Here is a 19,885-nt window from a genome sequence, read left to right as displayed (position 1 = left end):
TAGGGACAAAACTGCAAGAAAAGCTTCCTAAAACACAACACACAATGGCAAAGAACAGTGTATCTCACACAATGCTACTGCTACTCACCAATGGAGAAGAAATCAGTAGCATCGTACATAAATTCAAGAGTAGATCATCCACAGGTTTAGATGAAGTTCCAATATGTATACTAAAAGACTGCATTAGCAGCATAAAGGAACCCTTAGCAGACATTTTAAAAGAGTCATTCTCATCAGGTTGCTTCCCTAATTATCTAAAGCACGAAAAAATTCTTCCCGTACACAAAAAAGGTGATACAGAAAATATAGAGAATTACAGACCAGTTTCAGTGCTGTCTTCTTTTTCAAAAATAATGGAAACTATTATGAAAAATAGACTTATGGACTACTTAAATAAATACCAACTCCTATGCAAAGAACAGTTTGGTTTCAGAACTGGAATGGGAACAGAAGCAGCTATATAAAAATTTACAAGAGTAGTTCTAGAAGCCCTAGATAAAGGAGAACAAGTAACAGGCATTTTCCTAGATCTCAGTAAAGCGCTTGATACAGTTGACCATGAAATACTACTAGGTAAACTTGAAGCACTAGGAATCAGGGGGGTTGTAAATAAATGGTTTAGATCTTACCTTGCGGACAGAGTGCAGAGGGTGGAGATATCTCAAATTTCAAGTAGCTCAAATTATTTAGTGAAACATCTTTCAGATGAAGAATATTTGAACATTGGAGTACCTCAAGGGAGTGGGTTACGCCCAGAACTATTTCTTATTTATATTAATGACTTCCCACAGTGGGTAATGCACAGTGAAACAGTGTTATTTGCTGATGACAGCAATATAATAATTACAGACAGGACACCAGAAAGGTTAAATGTAAAAGCTAAAAAGGCACTTATGGCAGTTCACAACTGGTCAAATAACAACAAAGTAACCCTTAATACGAAAAAGACTAATAACATAAACTTCTATATAAAGAAAAAACCGAATACGACAAAACTTAAAAGTTCAAAATGAAACCATAGGGTGTGTAGCCAGCACAAAATTTTTAGGTATGTATGTTGATCAACAATTGAAGTGGGATGAACATATTAGGATGCTTGGGAAAAAAATTAGCACAGCATGCTATGCCTTACGAATATTAGTCACTGTGTGCAACAGTTCATGCCAGAGAATGACATACTTTGCACACATACATTCTATAATAAGTTACGCCATAACATTCTGGGGTGCAAATGCCCAAAATGTGAAATGTGTGTTCAGACTGCAAAAACAAGCTATCAGAATAATGAGCAAGAGTCACAAAAGAGCACACTGCACTGAGCTATTTAAAAATGGGGTATTCTGACAATCCCAAGTGAATATATCTTGCAAACTACAGTTTTTATTCACAAAAATATTGAGCAATATTTAGCAAACAGCTGCATACATGATCACCAAACCAGAAACAGTAATTGCTTGTATCTGGACAGAATGAATAAAACTAAAACCCAAACCATTATTTTTTACCAAGGTGTCAAGATATACAATAAATTGCCAAAAGAAATCAAAAACATAAAGGAACTCTGTAAATTTAAAGCATTCCTTAAGAATATTTATTAAAAATAGTTTTCACTCAATTAGAGAATTCATGTAACATAAAATTGACATAAATAAATAATCAGGTTAATCAATTATAAAGTGGACATTCAAGATTGTAATTTACCCATACAAGTGTTAGAGGAGTCTTGTGATCTATTTCTTTTGATTGAAGCAGGTTTTTCTGCATTATGTCATTCAACGACAAATTGTGTGTGTAAGATACATATATATATTATGAATTTATCATATATAGCTTGTATTTCATTATCTTATGTGACAAAATAATGTACATATGTATGTATAATGACGACATCCATACAAAGAAATTTGTTCACGGATGAATAAATCAATAAACACTCACTCACTGGAATGAACTAGCCCTTTTCATGACTCACCATTCGTCATTCACACTCAAAAATAAATAATAGGAAGGCACATTGCAATTTAATTCAGGTCATCGTAACTGTATTTTTATTTGATTTGATCATATTTTGAAAGAACATAGGAGGAGGAGCAATAATTTTATGTTACATCCCTAGTAGTTTTGAGATTTAAGGGGTTTTTTAGTTTGCTGTAAAAATTAAAAGTATTACAACAAAATCCTTAATAATGTTTATCAAGTGGGAAAATTTTAAAAATAAGACTGATTCTTGTTGTGAACTTTTAGTGAGAACTAAATACAATATAATAATTATAAGATAAGTGTAATTAATTTAAGTCATCATTTATGACTTCAACAAAAGGTATTATTCTATGATACTAGTCTTCGCTGATCAAATTGTCATTTCTGATAGCAAGAACACACTCCAAATAGCTGCTCATATTTTATCCACAGCAGATAAGTTATATAATCTGTTATTATCTTCAAAGAAAACAAAATTTATGGCTTTCAGGTGCCAGTGGTCAGAAAATGGAAAGACTAAATTCATTCAACTTCTTAGGAAATGCTATTTCATTCATGACAGAAACTGACATACAAAGGAAAGCAGAAAGATTTAATTACATTAGAACTAAAGTAAGAAAGGTAACACTACCTTAGTTCTACAAAACAATAACCTGTGAAAGCGAGTTGTGGACTGTAACCAAAACAAATGAACAAAAGTTACAAGCATTGCAAATGCAATTCCTAAGAACAGTAGCTGAATACACGCTATCTGACATGAGGACAAATGTTGAAATCAGAGAAGAATTGAGAGTGAAAAGCTTAAATAAGCAGATTAAGGAATACAGGGAAGAATGGAAGACAAAACAATACCAAAATTACAGATGAAGTGTTACCCAGTGAGCAGAAGAGCTTTAGGAAGACTGAGGATAAGGTGTAAAGATAAATAATTTCAACCAAGAGGGCACAACAGGCAAATGCCTAATACATGCACAAAGAAGTAGAAGACATATTATATGGAAAGAGTTAACAATTTTTCAAGCAACTGTGATGTAATAAGGTTTGTGATTATATATAAAATCCTCATCAGATGTATGACAGGTCCTGAAGGCATCAATCAGATCATGTTAAATAAATAAATAAAAACAGCATTACATGCACTATCATATACATAGAAATAATTGCATAATATAGTACCATTATTATCCAGTAAAATGTAAGTTGGATGGAGAGGCGCTGAGTCACAAAAGCGATGAGCCAAGAGCCCAGAGAGCAGAGTGACTCCTGAGTCATTTTCCAATCTGCTCCATGTGAGATGGGGAGAACAATGAGGTATGGTAAAGGGAGTGACTTGTGAGTCATTTTGTGATCTGTTTTGTGAAAGTGTTGTCTATAGACTGCAGCTTGTGTGACTCACACTGGGCAACATATTCCCAACACAGTGTTACATCAAAGGATAAGAAGTACCAATCCACTCAAAGGAAGTTTGAGATTTTGTTTTCAAATTGAGAGGGGAAATATAAGGCAGAAATCGTTTTCTGCATCAATGCAGCATTCTGAGGAACTTATCTTTTCACATTTTGTATTCTTTTCATGGTTGAGAAAAGTTGTACACATTAGTAAGATATGCAAATCTGTAGGTGCACATGGTGTGAAATGCTGTTTTTTCTGCTTGGGAAATGCTTCCTTCATCACGTGACATGGTGTGCTGTTGCAGCAGCCTGCCACAAAATCTTTGTTCTGACCAGTAATGTCAGCGGAGAGAAATTTCAGATCAGACGAGCTACTGCTCCTTTTTTCTGAGTCACCAATCACTCATTCCTTCAAAGAATCTCGCTCTTTGAATCAGTTCAGGTGCAGATTGCCCACCTTAGTTGCTATCACAAATGTCAGCCACCATGCTTTTCTTCACTGGCATGTCTCCAGAGACACTCTGCAAGCACCTATGAATTCCTGTGATGCTCTGGTTTTCTGCCAAAAGAAACTTAGTGGCAGTGACACCTCCATCACAGACAGTATTTTGGAAGCTATATATATTGCCGCCACCTGCTGGAACTTCACAAAACTATAGGTGCTGAAGCGGGAATATTCCATTATGCCCCCAACAAATTCTGCATTTTTTCAACTGAAATTGGCCAAGAAAAAAATGTAATGCACTACTTATTGAATGCTGCTCATATGATCAAAGAACATGAACCAAAAATGTTATTTAAGTAACCAAATCCTAACACGCAAAATTGTCAGATGTTACTCCATATGATGAGGTAATTTCAGATGCTCACTGAATTTGCATCAGATGTTCCGTATTTCCCTGTATGGCATAATTTTTGATACAAACTATCTGTTTAAAGACTAAACATGATAAGAAATTATTGTTCCACATTTAGAAAATATTTTACACATGGTTGCAAAATAATTTATATGTTTTCAGATAACATTTGAAACATGTTTATAAAAACTTTGACACACATATTTAGAAGATATTTGATTAATAATGACAATCATGCCATAGGGCAAATCATAAATCCATAATATGTTCCCAGAGTATAAAAACTCCCCCTTTTCTGCTCTATGAGTTGGCAACACTCTGACATTTGGAGTTTGTCTACTGTGCTCATCATCTGGAATCCCAGGAAAAATAAACACAGATTTGCTGCCTTGATGTGGAAGCAGAAATCTGATTTCCACTGCTTTTCCACCCACTTCTGTAAGGATGCTGACAAACTGCCTATATAGCTGTTTACTTGCAATCATGTCTATTCCCTAACATTCAATGTAGTTTGTTAAATTTAAACCTGCTTGATGTCCTTCCGTACAATAGTTTTCCTGATCTTATAGCGGCAGACATCTTTTCAAAATTTTTGACATAACTGCACCTTGGAAGAGTACCAATTCTCCTTCTATACATCTGTGCCAATGTCCAATATCCCCCCAACGTATGTAGATATCCATCAATATTTTACTAGACATTAGTGTGACTGAGATATGTGGACAAACTACATGCACATTTTCTTGTTAGCATTTAAATAAGTAAATTATAAGGAAATTAAGTGTAACATTTTTTTCTCTTCTAGTGTAACGATGAAAGTATTTGCATACAGATAACTAACAATAATTTACTCTCGACTGAAAACTATGAAACACTTACGTCTCAACTTCAAAGTGCAATAATGTATGTTCATATCTGCTTGACATTACTTAAGTTGCAAGCAGCAAAATGCGTGCATGAAACAAAAGTTTACATTCAGTGATAACAACAGAAGATGAGAAACATACTGTTCCCATCCGAATTTACACATGTCTGATATTTCCCCATCTTTCAGTACCTACATTCTGCTCTGAAGGCTGATTGTCCAAGAGGTCTGAAGGTTAAAATAATCTGTGGAGCAGTTTTGATAGCTCTCAAAATCAAAGAGTTGGCCAGTATCCCTCCCTCACAATGGTAGGTCAGGAGTCATGGGCCTTGTGGGTTGGAGCTGAGGTTTTAAAGTGTTGTGCATATGATGCCAGGAGAAGTAATCCTCACTGATTAATAAAGTTGTTCTTCTACTATGAAAAACTGAAAGAGTTGTCAAGTACATTTTCTGGGCATGGGTGTGAAGGGCTCAGTTGTTTTCCAGTGTCTGTTAGAAATGGTGCAACTTAATGAACAAGCAGTTGCTCAGTGAACAGAGGTTTCATGTCAGAATGTGGATACATCACCTAGCTGGAAGTAGTGTTGGGAACAACAGAATTGGCAAACTGTTTTAGAAGAAAATAAATTCCATTTGGCCTTTCTGTGCATGTCCTTAGTCTTACTGACTTTACAGATTGTTCTCTTATTTCATTTATGGAGGAGATATTATAAACCAGTTAAAGATGATGTAGTGACTGTTTGTGGTAGTCATTCTCAAACTCAATGGTCAGAGCTGAGAGTCTTTTGAAAGTAGTTGAACTGCTAGAGAACAGATTACTGACTATTTTAACCTTGTTTTATGGGTCAAACAGCAGGATAGTATATGTGTAACAGTGTATAGAAATAATGTGGACCTGCCAACAAACATTCTGGAGCAAGTCTGAGGAGCCATATGAAGTGTGATTTGTCTCACGTATCATGTGGCTCTAAAAGTATATAGATTCTGTCCACAGCCAAAAGTGGAATTTCACTTGATGAGAAGGAAAGTTTCACTTGGTGAGCCTGCCAAAATTGGAAACACCATGCAGAATTTCTTCTTCACCAGCTAGAGGCATTGACCCTTGGCTACACAATGGAGAAGGGTCGGCAAGATACATCCTACGGCTTAGTGATGCACTGTTTCGAGCAATCACTGCACGTGGTTACTCATTTAGTGAAGATGTCACCTGTTTCTCTTTAGCTGTTTCTCTGAGGTGCTGTGGCTCACGTATTCATCTTGCTGTGGCACCTCAGATGCTAAATGCAATGGCTGGAAAGTGTTCTGAGGAGCAATGGGTACCCCACAAGTTATATTAGAAGTATAACAGAATCAAACACTCAGTGAAGTGACACATCAGAAAAGGAAATGGACACATCAGAAAAGGAAATGTTGGGTACGACCTTTCTGCCATACGTTCCCAGAGTGATGGACAGACTCAGCCACATGTTGCACAAACATGGCATAAAGACTATTTACAAACTGACATAGAAGATCAAAGAGTGTCTCAGGTCGACAAAGGATAAAAGGGACCCACTTGCAATGTGGGGAATATACCTCATAACATGCGCATGTGGAAAAGTTTATGTTGGAATGACTGGACAATCAATCAACACCAGGATCACAGAACATACGCATCATTGCAGATTGGGGCAGGTGGAGAAATTGGCCATGGCAGAGTATGCACTGTGTGAGACCAACCACGTAAAATTCACCGAGCCAGATGTTCTGGCTGTAGAGAAGAGCTATCACACCCATTTGTTCTGAGAAGCTGTAGAAATATGCAAACATGAGAATAGCTAGTACAAGAAAGAAAAAAGCCTCAAGGTAAATGGATCTTGGCTTCCCGTGCTGCAGCGAATAACTGTTGCTGGTAGCAAGAGGAAAGGATGTTGGCGTACCAAGTACATATAGTCTGCGGCCACAAGCTTGTCTCCAGTCCACCACCAGCAATGGAGGGTGAAACTCAGACAGTGCCAGCCACTCGTGCTGGTGAAACATCAGAGAAATCATCAGACGAATGTCGGCCAAAGAAACCGAGACAGAACCCAACAGGCAATTTGTCAACAAGTGGCCATGAAAGCCTTAACAATTTTGTAAAGAGAAAGGAGCTAGGAGGACACAGATGTAGGCCAAAAAGGAAAGCAACAGAGATGAGAAGCGGGTTGAAATATGGCATCCCGGCTAAGACACAAGTTGAAAATATGATCACTATTTTTTATTTACTTAAATTTGCCATATTTCGTGACAGTACCTTTTCTGTTAGACGTTTGCAAGGCGATATTAGTCTTGGCTTCAGTTGTCTAAGTATGATTCCACAATGCATCGTTGTCGGCTGCAGAAAAGACGTGGTTCAACGTGTTTCTCTCATTTTGGTGTTTCAAATACAGTTTCTTCAAATGTAGTTTCTTCTTTTTAGTTAATACAAAAATAATAGTAACATAATTCAAAATTATTTATGACTGCGACCTTCACATTGTTCTTCCGTCAACACACACCAAGAGTTAGCTGCCGAGTGCCGACTGACTATAGTCAAAGACGACTCCAGCGTCAAAGATATTTTACACAATTCACCAGTTTCCACTTGTAATCAGTCTCTTTGCTATTCTTCGATACATTTTCTAATAGTAATCAATATGCTTTTACTCTCAAAAACAGAAGTAAATTAACATATAATAAGACAAATTATAATAAATTCTGACAAAAATATAAGAAAACATTTACAATTCGGTATCGACAAATACGGTAAAAAAAATAACATCTCCCAGATCCATTACAGGGTAAAGACAGAATGCGAGCTTTAGAGATGTAGGAACAGGAGAAAGAAAGATAAAAGTGATTTGAAGTTATAACCAAGCAGTTAGGGCAGGGAGCATACCAATGGATACATAGGGAACAAGTAGGACAGAAAATGGATGAACAAGAAGATGGAAATTTAACACCACTACAGGAGAAAAGTGGTCATGAGTATGACATGAATGATGATCTGTCCCAGAGTAATATGAAAAAGGATAGTGTTTTATCAATACAAAAAGTGGATGAAACCCTCTCTCTTGACTGTAATGAAAGGCGCGATGAAGAAACTTGCATTTGTAAGCCATACAGTCCAGAATCAGCATATCAATCAGGCACACTCACCATGAGCATTGAGGCAATCATCCCACCAATGCACCAAGTTGAAGAAACACATTTGTTAAAACACCGTGTACTGCTGTGTGAAGAAATCCATAACTGCCTGCTGCACATCTTTGTCCAACAGGGATCCTCGACACCTCAAGAGCTTTTTTAAGAGAAAGGGGGGGTGATAATTGCATGGACTATAGGGCGAGTGTTTGAGTATCTTACTCTTCAGTTGGTGTAATCAATGAGGCTGGCATTGCAAATTGCAAGTAGCATGGAACTTGCCACTCCTTTCCAAAACTGTGGTTTTCAACAGACCCATACATGTTCTCCACTGTCTGATGGAAGTCTACCAGGTTTTGTCCTTCAGCAGCCAACAAAAGAATAACAGCACATTGGTCCTTTCTAAGCACATGTGGTAATAATGTCACCATAGTTCACATTTCCCCTTTTACCACACTCACGCCGGAAAGACATGAATGACATACGAATCCCTTACCTACATGTCAGCGCTTATATACCCACATTAGAGTCACATTATGTTGTATATATGCTCCAGCAACATCCTCAAATGGAAACTTTTTCAGCACCCATTATATTAACTATTTGAACACAGAAAAAGAGAGAAACCCACCAAACTCAAAGAATGAAACTGAAAAGAAGAGGCTGGCTGGAGTAATTTTGTGGAACAGTCAATTACTACTGAGGATTTGGCAATGAAATCTAATGAGCTTTTAGAAATAAACTCTCTGTCAGTGTTGGAATTAGATGAGAATCCAGGGTCACTAGACGAAAAAGAAGGCTGTAATTATGACACAAAGCATGGGAATCTTTCCCAATAATGTTCAAGGAAAAGTAATTTTGTATTTGGAGAAGAAAAGTGAGGAAAGGAAACATATCAAATCCATGGAACTGGCTCTAAAATTTTTGTTGAAGGGAAGAGACAAAAGAAAGCAAACTAGACTTAGTGAGATGTCACAATTCCAGTGGTGCAAAGCTATTGAGAGTGGCCAGCAGTGCATGTAATTTCAGGTAACAGTGACACATGCTCAAATTTAGGCACATCTACAATGTAGGCAACACAAGGAGCAGAGATAATTGCTGAAATTGGTTGCAAAGCACAGACAATTGTGAAGGAAGACAATTCCCATCACTGAATAATTGATCAAAGAATCACAGGATGATGATTCAAATCTTCCCCAACAGCCTTTATGACTTCCACTACACCCAACAGAAAAAGAGAGAAACCCACCAAACTCAAAGAATGAAACTGAAAAGAAGAGGCTGGCTGGAGTAATTTTGTGGCACAGTCAATTACTACTGAGGATTTGGCAATTAAATCTAATGAGCTTTTAGAAATAAACTCTCTGTCAGTGTTGGAATTAGATGAGAATCCAGGGTCACTAGACGAAAAAGAAGGCTGTAATTATGACACAAAGCATGGGAATCTTTCCCAATAATGTTCGCATGGGAATCTTTCCCAATAATGTTCAAGGAAAAGTAATTTTGTATTTGGAGAAGAAATGGATAAAGCAGTGTCTCTTGACTACACTATTAAATATTTGGAAACTGAAGAAAAAACAAGATCCACCTGTATCAGAAAAATAACTAATATTTTCGGTTAACACTTTTATCAAGTGTTGCAGATGGCTCTAAGAAAGTTATACAATGCAAGAAAAGTGAGGAAAGGAAACATATCAAATCCATGGAACTGGCTCTAAAATTTTTGTTGAAGGGAAGAGACAAAAGAAAGCAAACTAGACTTAGTGAGATGTCACAATTCCAGTGGTGCAAAGCTATTGAGAGTGGCCAGCAGTGCATGTAATTTCAGGTACCAGTGACACATGCTCAAATTTAGGCACATCTACAATGTAGGCAACATAAGGAGCAGAGATAATTGCTGAAATTGGTTGCAAAGCACAGACAATTGTGAAGGAAGACAATTCCCATCACTGAATAATTGATCAAAGGATCACAGGATGATGATTCAGATCTTCCCCAACAGCCTTTATGACTTCCACTACACCCAACTCTGCACCTGTACTGATATGCTCAATGTGTTACTATATATATTGACAGTGACAGTATCCTATTTTGAATGAATTGTAGACTTTAGTTAAATTTTCTTTCCATTAGACATAGTATTTTATTTTAATTTTTATCTCGTGATATCATATCCATTTTGTTGGCAATAACATGGCAGATTGCGTATGTTTATATTCTCATTAATCATCACTTCTCTTGTGTTTATGGCTTCTAAAAGCATTGGTCAGTAGAACCCAACTCACACTTTTATCACATGACATTCCGAAAGGCATGGATTGAGGTAATCAGGTAGACGCAATACTTCATGACTTCCAAAAACCATTTGATTCAGTGCCACAGCAACACTTATTAATGGATGTTTGATCAAATAAGATATCAAATGAAATTTGTGACTGGATTAAGGATTTCTTGGTCGGGAGGTAGCAGCATTTTTCTCCAAGAAAGAGTCATTACTAGATACACAAATAACTTCACACACAGCCCAGAAAGCTGTGCTAAGGCTCTTTCAGTTCATGTTGTATATTAATGATCTGACAGACATTTATTAATATCAACTTCAGACTTATTGCAGATGTGCAGTTATCCATAATAAAATACTATCTGAAAACAACTGCACAAATAGCCTGTTAGATCTTGATAAAATTTCAAAGTGGTGCAAAGATTGGCAACTTTCTTTAATTGTTCAGAAATGTAAAATTGTGCACTTTCCAAAATGCAAAACGATAGCATACCTGGACTATAATATCCGTGAGTCATATCTGGAATTAGTGAACTTATACAAATACTTTTATATAATAATTTGTGTGGATACGAAGTGAAATGATCGCATAGCCTCAGTAGTGGGTACAGCAGGTGGCAGAGTTTGGTCAATTAGTTAGATACTGGGAAATTGCAGTTAGACAACAAAGGAGAGTGATTACGAAACATTCACACAATACATACTGAAATGTTGCTTAAATGTGTGGAACCCATACCAAAAAGGACTAATAGGGGATACTGAACATATACAAAGATGGACAGCGCAAACGGTCACAGGTTTGTTTGACTCATGGAAGAGTATCAGTGAAATGCTGAATAACCTGAATTGGCAGACACTTAAAGATAGACATAAACTATGATGAAAAACATCAGGAATAAATGTTAATTTTAAAAAATATCTACAATGTGTAACAACCCATCATGTATCACTCCCACAGAAACCACAAAGAAAAGGTTTGACTAATTACATAATGCACAGAAATATTTAAGCAGTCATTGTTCTCATGCACCATGGGTGATTAGAACAGAAAGAAATAATTCTAACAAATGGAAGAACGCTCTGCCATACACTTAACAGTGATTTATAATAATTTGAGTGTGGGTGTATGTTTTTTTATGATGAGAGCTTCTCCTCAAACTTCATTTTGTAAGTGCATTTTTCACAGTAGAGAACTGGGAAAGGAGTGCAGAAAAAAACTGGCATGCTTGTGTCACTTCATTTTAGGCAACTTTCAGGTAGATGCCATGTAACCAAATTATTCTGCCTAAACTTCAGCATGTGAAGTTATTTTCCTGTAAGAAGAATATTAATGAATTTTAAATTTACATTTTCAATATCATATCAGTTTCTGAGTGACTGATGTGAGAATAAAAGTATGTCAGAACCTTAATGCAAAAATGGTCACCATTACTGGAAAGGAAGAGTATTTATTAGGCAATACAGAACTTTTAGGGTGATTGAATTAGAAAGATAGGCAAGCATTTCAAAGAGGAGAGTCAGTGAGTGGTGCTAGGAAGTAAAATAGTAAAGTAGCAATGTGAAACCCCCCTTTCTTTTCTTTCCTTTTTTGTTTTTTCTTCCAAATCTGCTACCAAACACCAACTCTCTTTTATGTCCACCTCCCCCCCTCTCAGTCCATGAAGATCTTTCCTCGTCTTCAAATAAGTAACTACATAACTGTAACCACTGGGCAATAAAGTATTACTCTGCATCCAGAATTCCAGAAACAAAGATTGCTCTTAGCTTAGCAGCTTAGATGCATCTGCCACTCACCGAGAGATTTTGCCAGCTGCACAGCTGCCACACCCACAGCGCCACTGGCCCCATGCACCAACAACAGCTGCCCAGCTTTTGCTTTACACCTGTGGCAAAAATTTTTTTCTTTGGTATTTTTTTCTTTTTGATGGGATCAAGATTAATAATAAATTTCAGAGGACAACTACTTGCAAAGCGGCACCAATATTCCACGCTGATAAGAAAAATAGTATTACTTTTTCGAACCCTAGTAATTGTCTCCAACTGTGACACATAAGTTTGAAATTTGGTTCAAAGGTGCCTACAATCTTCCTCTGTAATGGTGCAAAAGCATGGTTCCCTACGATATCACCCTCAGACTTCGAAACACTTCAAACAGCAAGGTGTCAACATGTGTGAAAAATGGACCACAACTCAGACCATTCATGAGAGTTGTAAGGTGGGTTAATTTTATCACATTGGCACCACATTTCACCAAAATTTTTCCCAATTCCATTGTGGATGTGTCACATCACGGAAGGTCGTCACACCCCCTCTTACCAACATTTCACCCCTTGTTTTGATGCCTCTGTGATGGAGCTCGGAACTGTGACACCTAACGTTGAAATCGCACAGTTTTCTTAGGGGTGGCTGGGGAAAACATTTCAGACATGTCACTGCTCACAATTGATGAAGAAAGCCCTCAGGGTGTACCCCTTCGTTAAAAAAGTAGTTGTCGGAGAGCCTGACACCGAGTGAGCTGAGTGGTACCTTGTGACTGCCCTAGTGCCTAAGGGGAGGCGAACCCCATCTAAGGAGTGTTGAAGGGGTTGCCTACCCTCAGTTGCTAAAGCAGCTGTGAGGAACCAATCAGCTCAATGAGCACTGAAGTCTCTGACAGGTACATTTTTAATATGGCATCCAAGGTTTTGCTAAACTGAAGAGTCTTAGAGGGACTTTTTGCATTTTTGTTTATACACATGTCAATGTTGCACAGCTCCATGATCACGCTACAGGAGGTTGCAATCAGGATGGATCAGCAAGCATAAACCTTCTTCACTGCTTCAGATCACAGTCAAATTTCATCGAATGGTTTTGAACAGTCCCAAGTAGTTCCATCTTATATACCAGAGCAAACGTTGTCATCACACTCCACTCCACAGGAGTAAGATAATGTGCAATGGGGTTGCAGCCCAATAATGTCCTTACAGCAGGGTTGAATCACCTAAAGGGTGACAGTAGTGTCGAATGTTGTCAAGAATGTCTTCCTGTTGCTCATCACACTGTGAACTGCCATTTTCGACCATGATATGTGTGGGAATCAATGCCCCAAGGGAAGGCTTGGGTTCGCTGATGCCCTTTATGCCACCCCTTAAGTGCTTCTCATGTCACGTGTCTGAAATGTTTTCCTCAGCCACCCATAACAAAACTGTGTGATGTCAAAAGGATGTGTCATGCTTCTGACCTCCATCACAGAGGTGTCAAAAGAAGGGGTGAAATGTGGGTAAGAGGGGGTTGTGATGCCCTTTCCGTAGTGTGACATCTCCATAATGGCACTGGACAGTATTCTGGTGATGTTTTTGCCAATGTGACATCATTAACCCACCTTACACCTCATATGAACTTCTGAGCTGTGGCCCTTTTTTCAAGTGTCAACACCTTGCCGTTTGAACCATTGTTGAATCCAAGAGTGGTGTTGCAGGGCACCATGCTTTTGCACCATTATGGAGGAAGGTTGTAGGCACCTTTGAGCCAAATTTCGAACTTATGCATTGCAGAGGGAGATGATTATGTGGCTTCAAAAATATCACACTTTTTTGTGTGCAGTGTATTTACAAATGATATCACCATGTACTGGAGCAGAGAACACTGGAATTTCTTTATTTGTCATTAAACAGCTCTCATTGAAACGGAAATACAAAATATTTGCATGAACTTCTACATTTTATTAACAGACAACATATTTTGTAAACCAAATTATTACTCAAACATAAAGCTCAGTCCAATTCTAAAATCTAATCTTTAAGTTTTTCAAACCATTACGTAGTTCCCAAAATACTGAAATGTTCATACCTCAGTCTTTATAACGCAACCCCACCCCAAAATCTTCAGTTGTATCTTAGTAAAAGCTCTGTGGAAAAAGTTGAGTTTGTGCCTAAATATCGAAAATGCAATACTTCAAGCTTACCATCTGCTTTTATTATGTTAACTGCTTGGCGACAACTATCTACATTTCTGTGCATTATTATTAACCATCATGGAACTAACTGCATCCACTAGCCGTGTAATTTGATACCAACCTATGAATTTCTATCTCTCAGAATTCAGATACAAAAGGGCACCATTTCTGCCACTGTCATACTGTTTTGTGGAATTGTGGAAGTACCTGCCAGTGAACAATTTATTATGTGAGAACTGGAATTGGTCATTGTGTTGTCTGTAGTGACAATAAATTTTGGAATGGTCACATTAATTAAAAGTTGTGTGATGAACGCTTTTGGACTGTTTTCTGTAACCTTAATTTTACAGCAAATCTATGAACTTTCTTCAGTGAGGCACTGAAAGCAGAATAAGGGTTTTCAGGTAGCTCACATTTCACAGCCCCATATTGCATTAGTGATGTTTGTGTTTAGCATTGTGATCAGGCCAGGCAGGGTATATATGGGGCAAGAACAGCTTCAAATGTTGAATGATCACTGTGAAAGAGGTGGAGGTGCGGTGTACTTGTGTGGGGCAGCATTATCAGCACCTGACAAACTTTGAAAAGGGCCTTGTTGTGGGTACTAATTTGATTATCTGGTCGAATCATGTGATATCCAGATTTGTGAGGCCAGTGGCCCAATGTGCAGGAATGTGAGGGCAGGCGTAGTGGTCAACAATTTCTTTTCAACCGCACTTGATCACCACAAGGGAGAATTGCCTGTTTTGTGCACCAAGTATATTGTAGCCCCTTCACATCTGCAACTGCCATATGAGAACAAATAATGGACCGCTGCAACTTTGTGTGTCAGCCCACGTTATGGGTCACAGATTAATAGCAGCCAGACTAGGGAACTGCCACCCTGTGCATAGGCAGCCATTAACACAACACAGAAAGTTGTGTACAGCAATGAATTGCAGTTCTGCACTACCCTGGATGACCATTGTCAATGAGTATGACGATGACCTGGGAAGAGATCCCATTCTTCCAATGTTATGGAGAGGCACATCAGCACCACTATTGGTGCTATCGGTATGAATTCAGTTCACGACTGGTAGTGGTCACGGGAACACTGGTGGCACAACAGTACATCACAGTCCTCCTGTATCCTCACATGCCACCCCTCATATGACAGTATTGTGGTGCCATTTTTCAATAGGATAATGCTTCCATAGATGGTACATATGTCTAAGAACTGTCAGCATGATGACGAGGCACTGCCATGGCCACCAAGATCCCCAGATGTGTCCCTGATGCAACATGTGTGTGACCAGTTTGGACATCAACTTCATCCCGGTGCCTGTATCTGTGATACGAGGGTGGTTTGAAAAGTTCTCAGAATCACCACAAGAGGTCAGCACTAGGGCAATGCGTTGTTCACATGAAGTTCATTGGACTGTTGCCTGTAAACATGTGCCATGTCAGTGCTCTTGGAAGAGAGCTGTGGTGATGACATGACTCTGTTGTTGTTCCCGCACAGTGATTTGCGAAGATAGAAAAAAATCAAGATTCGAGCAGTGATTAAGTACCTCGTGAAGAAAGGTATGAAAGCAAAGGACATTCATGCCAATTTCCAGAATACACTGGGGGACTCTGCTCCTTCATATTCAACTGTTGCCAAGTGGACAAATGAATTTAAATTTGGTCGGGAGAGCTTAGGTGACGATCCGCGCAGTGGTTGACCAAGCTGTGTCATTACTCCAGAAATCATTGCAACGGTAAAAAAATGGTCATGGAGGATTGCCGATTGAAAGTGCATGAAATTGCTCATGCTTGTCAGATGTCATCTGAAAGGCTATAACACATTTGAACTGAAGAATTAGAAATGAAAAAATTATCTGAAAGATGGGTGCCAGAACTCTTGACACCGGATCAAACATGCATGAGAATGGACACATCAGAAGAATGTTTGGCGCATTTTAGGAGAAACGAAAAAGATTTTTTGCGCCAGTTTGTGACCACAGATGAAACTTGGGTGTGCTACCATATGCCAGAAACAAAACAACAGTCAAAGCCGTGGAAACATATGATTCTCCACCACCAAAGAAAGCAAAGACAATTCCTTTGGCAGGAAAGGTAGTGGCAGGTAATGGCATCAGTCTTCTGAGATGCGAAGGTGATTCTGTTTGTAGATTATCTCCCTACTGGGCAAACAATTACTGGAGAATACTATGCTAACTACCTGGACAAATTGCAACACAAGATATGTGAAAAAAGGCCAGGTTTAGCAAGGAAGAAAGTCACCTTCCATCAGGGCAATGCACGCCCACACACATGTGCCATTGCCACGGCAAAATTACACGAACTAAGGTATGAATTGGTGCCACACCTGCCTTATTCACCTGATATGGCTCCGTCAGACTTCCATCTCTTCCCAAAACTGAAAATTTTTCTTGGTGGACGAAGTATTCACTTCAAACGAAGAATTGATAGCTGGTGTTGATAACTATTTTGCAGGCCTGGAGGAAACTCATTTTCGAGATGAGGTCAAAGCACTGCAACATTGTTGGACCAAATGCATTAATCTACAGGGAGACTACATCGAAAAATAAAAAAATTTTCAGTGATGTAAGTACTTTCTTTCTATTCCATTCCGAGAACTTTTCAAAGCACCCTAGTATTAAGGACCAGTTACAAAAGTTGTGAGCCATTTTGCCTCAGGGAATAACATAATGGCTTTATGATGCCATTCCCAATTGAATCACTGCATCCACCTGGGCCAGAAGGAGTGCAATGTCATACTGATAAATGGGCTTGAACCGCTAAGTTCTTTGTAAATTTCCCTCGATCACTGAAATATTGTCACATTCCCACTTGACCAGTGAAGTTTCATTTCGTTTCCTCCTTCTCTTCTGGGTGCTTCACTTGTTTTGTCAGACAGTATATATACATTTAATGCGTACATCAATTAATTAAAAAAAACTTCAAGTACTTCCACATTATGCCCTCTGATATACCTACTAAAATTCTTCTATTTCATACATATATTTGCCAATTAACAAGTTTTGCAAATGTCTTTCAGTTTCCTTATAGGGCAAGTCTCCCACAAAGAGCGGTAAATTTACAGTGTCATGTCAATGTATTTAAAGCTGTTTTGACATTTTCTGAGTCTAGTGTATTCTATGTTTTAGTCATTTCTATTTTGGTGTTGAAGTTGTGGACAGTGCTTCTACGTGGCGAGTTCTGTGTGAGCTTTTTTACTAAAAGAAGGCAGGCTTTAATGAAGAATTAAGGTAAGATAGATGGAAAATGTTTCAGTTTTGTTATCATAAGTCTGTTGGGATTTACTACTATTTTCAAAGTGAAATACACAATAGCAAGAAACCTGTATAAAGAAACAACATAACACACAAATGAATAACGTAACAGTTTTTACTGTCTTTTTTTCCAGTATGCAGCTCACTGAAGACATGATATGTAAGCTGTATGCATATTTACTACAGAAATTTCTTCTTTTCCACCAAAATTATTTTTGTTTAGACAATACTTGACTACAATAATACGTATACATTTAAAGGTCTGGGGTAAGATTTTTTTTAAATGTGTGAATGAAAAAAAGTATAAATTTTTTAAATGTTTCTATCTCCTTCAGGACCATTGCAATTAGGATCACTGGATGGAACATCAGCATATCAGTACTTTGGAGATACATATTTTGTATTTTTTTTCTCTGACGTGCTCAACATCCTTCCAGATCTCCTCTTAATCTGACACTGTGATCATCCGTCTTCTTGTATACGGGTCGTTGGCATCCTGTAGGCTGTCCAGTAAAATTTCGGGCTGCCTAAGTTTCACTTCGTTTTCTGATATTTTGGCTGTATACCATCCAGCCATCTTCAGAGTGAGCCATATGACCCGGCTGCATGCCCAAAATTTTATGGAACAATCATTGCACTTCAAAAATATGAAGATGCACATCCTGTAGGCACACATTACATTGGCACTGTGAACCACAATTCTAGAGTTACTCATTTTTTTGTGGAGGATGTTGGTAGCTGGATGCCTGCAAGTATAAATCAGTGTGGGTGGGCTTGCAGTACATGTAAAACATCCTTTGCTTCCAAAAACCTCCTGACCTCGATCTTCCCCCTACGCCCTTTTTCACTCTTGATCCCTTTTCCAAATTCTCTCCCTTTCTCTGTTCTATATCCCAGTAGCAGTTGAAAATAACTGACTCAGCTAGGCATTATTGAACTGTTTGACACCTTCGAATAGTGAAGTACACAATTGCTAGATATTTCATGATCAAAAGTTTGTCTTTTCGTTAATTTCATATTTTAATGTGCTGTTGGGTAATGAGACAACATTTTTTGATGTAAGTAAGAGGTGTTTGTTTTATTTTGAAATTCTTCTTCAAGAACAAGTTAATGATATAAGAAGGTAAAAATACAAAGGTACCAGATAATCCGCAGTTGTAACACTTATAGCGCAGCAGCCATATGTGTTGGCAGTACGAACTATACCGAGGTTCGTCAGTGGCTGCAGCTGCCAGTCCATGTGCATCACACATGCGGATGGTGATTGGTCGGTGCCTTATTAAATACCAGAGCCTTGAGCTATGGGACACGGTTCTCTTCAGTGTGCCGAGTCATGTACAGTCTCCAATTACTGTCGAGTCTACAAGATGCAGTGTTCATACATCGTCTCCAAGACTTAGGCTCCGTACGCATCATAGGCCAACTCTGGACTCTATGTAGGCACCACTCAGAGGCACAGTGACAGGACTTCAATATTTTAGAGGACTTGTAATAATTTCAAATGTCTAATTGTGCTGGACATTTTACAAGAAGGAGCATCATTTAAGTTTATCAGTATCTTCATATTTAATAAATATCATTTTATTACTAATTTTGAGAATCGTTCTAGTTGAAGATAACCTATGCCACCCTCTTGCATTCCCAACAAAATGGCACAGTTGGCAATTTCTGTATGATATACCATTTTCTCTACAGTGACCAGCAGATAGCGGAAAAAACAAAAAGTGTACTGCTTACACATAATAATTTACTGTGGATGTGGGCAATTTGCTTTATCAGAATGGCAGACAGCAGAACTTAATTTAACAGTATTCCTTATTTATCATACACATTTATGTCATTCATTATTTACCATGATACCACATGAACTTACGGAATTATTTTTGTCTCAGTCACAAAGGATGATTCAGCTCGTGGCTGCTCTTCGAACACTGCTGCTTAGACAAGAGGAACAAAGCAATAAAATCACTGTGCCACCTTTTTGTAGTTGTGATGATGTGATGAGAAGGTAGAAGACTGGAAAATCTACATTCAGCAAATACAGCAGCACTTTGCGGCCTACAGTGTCAAAGGTGAGTATCATCGATCATTTTTTCTAAGCTGGGTTGGCAAGCGCACTTTTGAGCAGATTATTACGTCTCTGACAGATTACTATGAC

The 19,885-nt window shown here is 38.2% G+C and overlaps 1 protein-coding gene across 1 annotated transcript in view; it reads right to left on the bottom strand.

The window, feature by feature from the left end:
- The window catches only part of LOC124612341 (quinone oxidoreductase-like), an 81,608-nt gene that overhangs the window by 31,900 nt on the left and 29,823 nt on the right, over positions 1 to 19,885 (bottom strand). The window contains exon 3 of the mRNA XM_047140493.1: positions 12,310 to 12,398. Coding sequence (XP_046996449.1) covers positions 12,310 to 12,398 — 89 coding nt within the window. The remainder of the gene's footprint in view (positions 1 to 12,309; positions 12,399 to 19,885) is intronic.

The sequence above is a fragment of the Schistocerca americana genome, chromosome 4 (assembly GCF_021461395.2).
Source record: "Schistocerca americana isolate TAMUIC-IGC-003095 chromosome 4, iqSchAmer2.1, whole genome shotgun sequence".
NCBI lineage: Eukaryota > Metazoa > Arthropoda > Insecta > Orthoptera > Acrididae > Schistocerca > Schistocerca americana.
The sequence above is the reverse complement of the archived record's forward strand: the minus strand, read 5'-3'. Positions and strand labels throughout refer to the sequence as shown.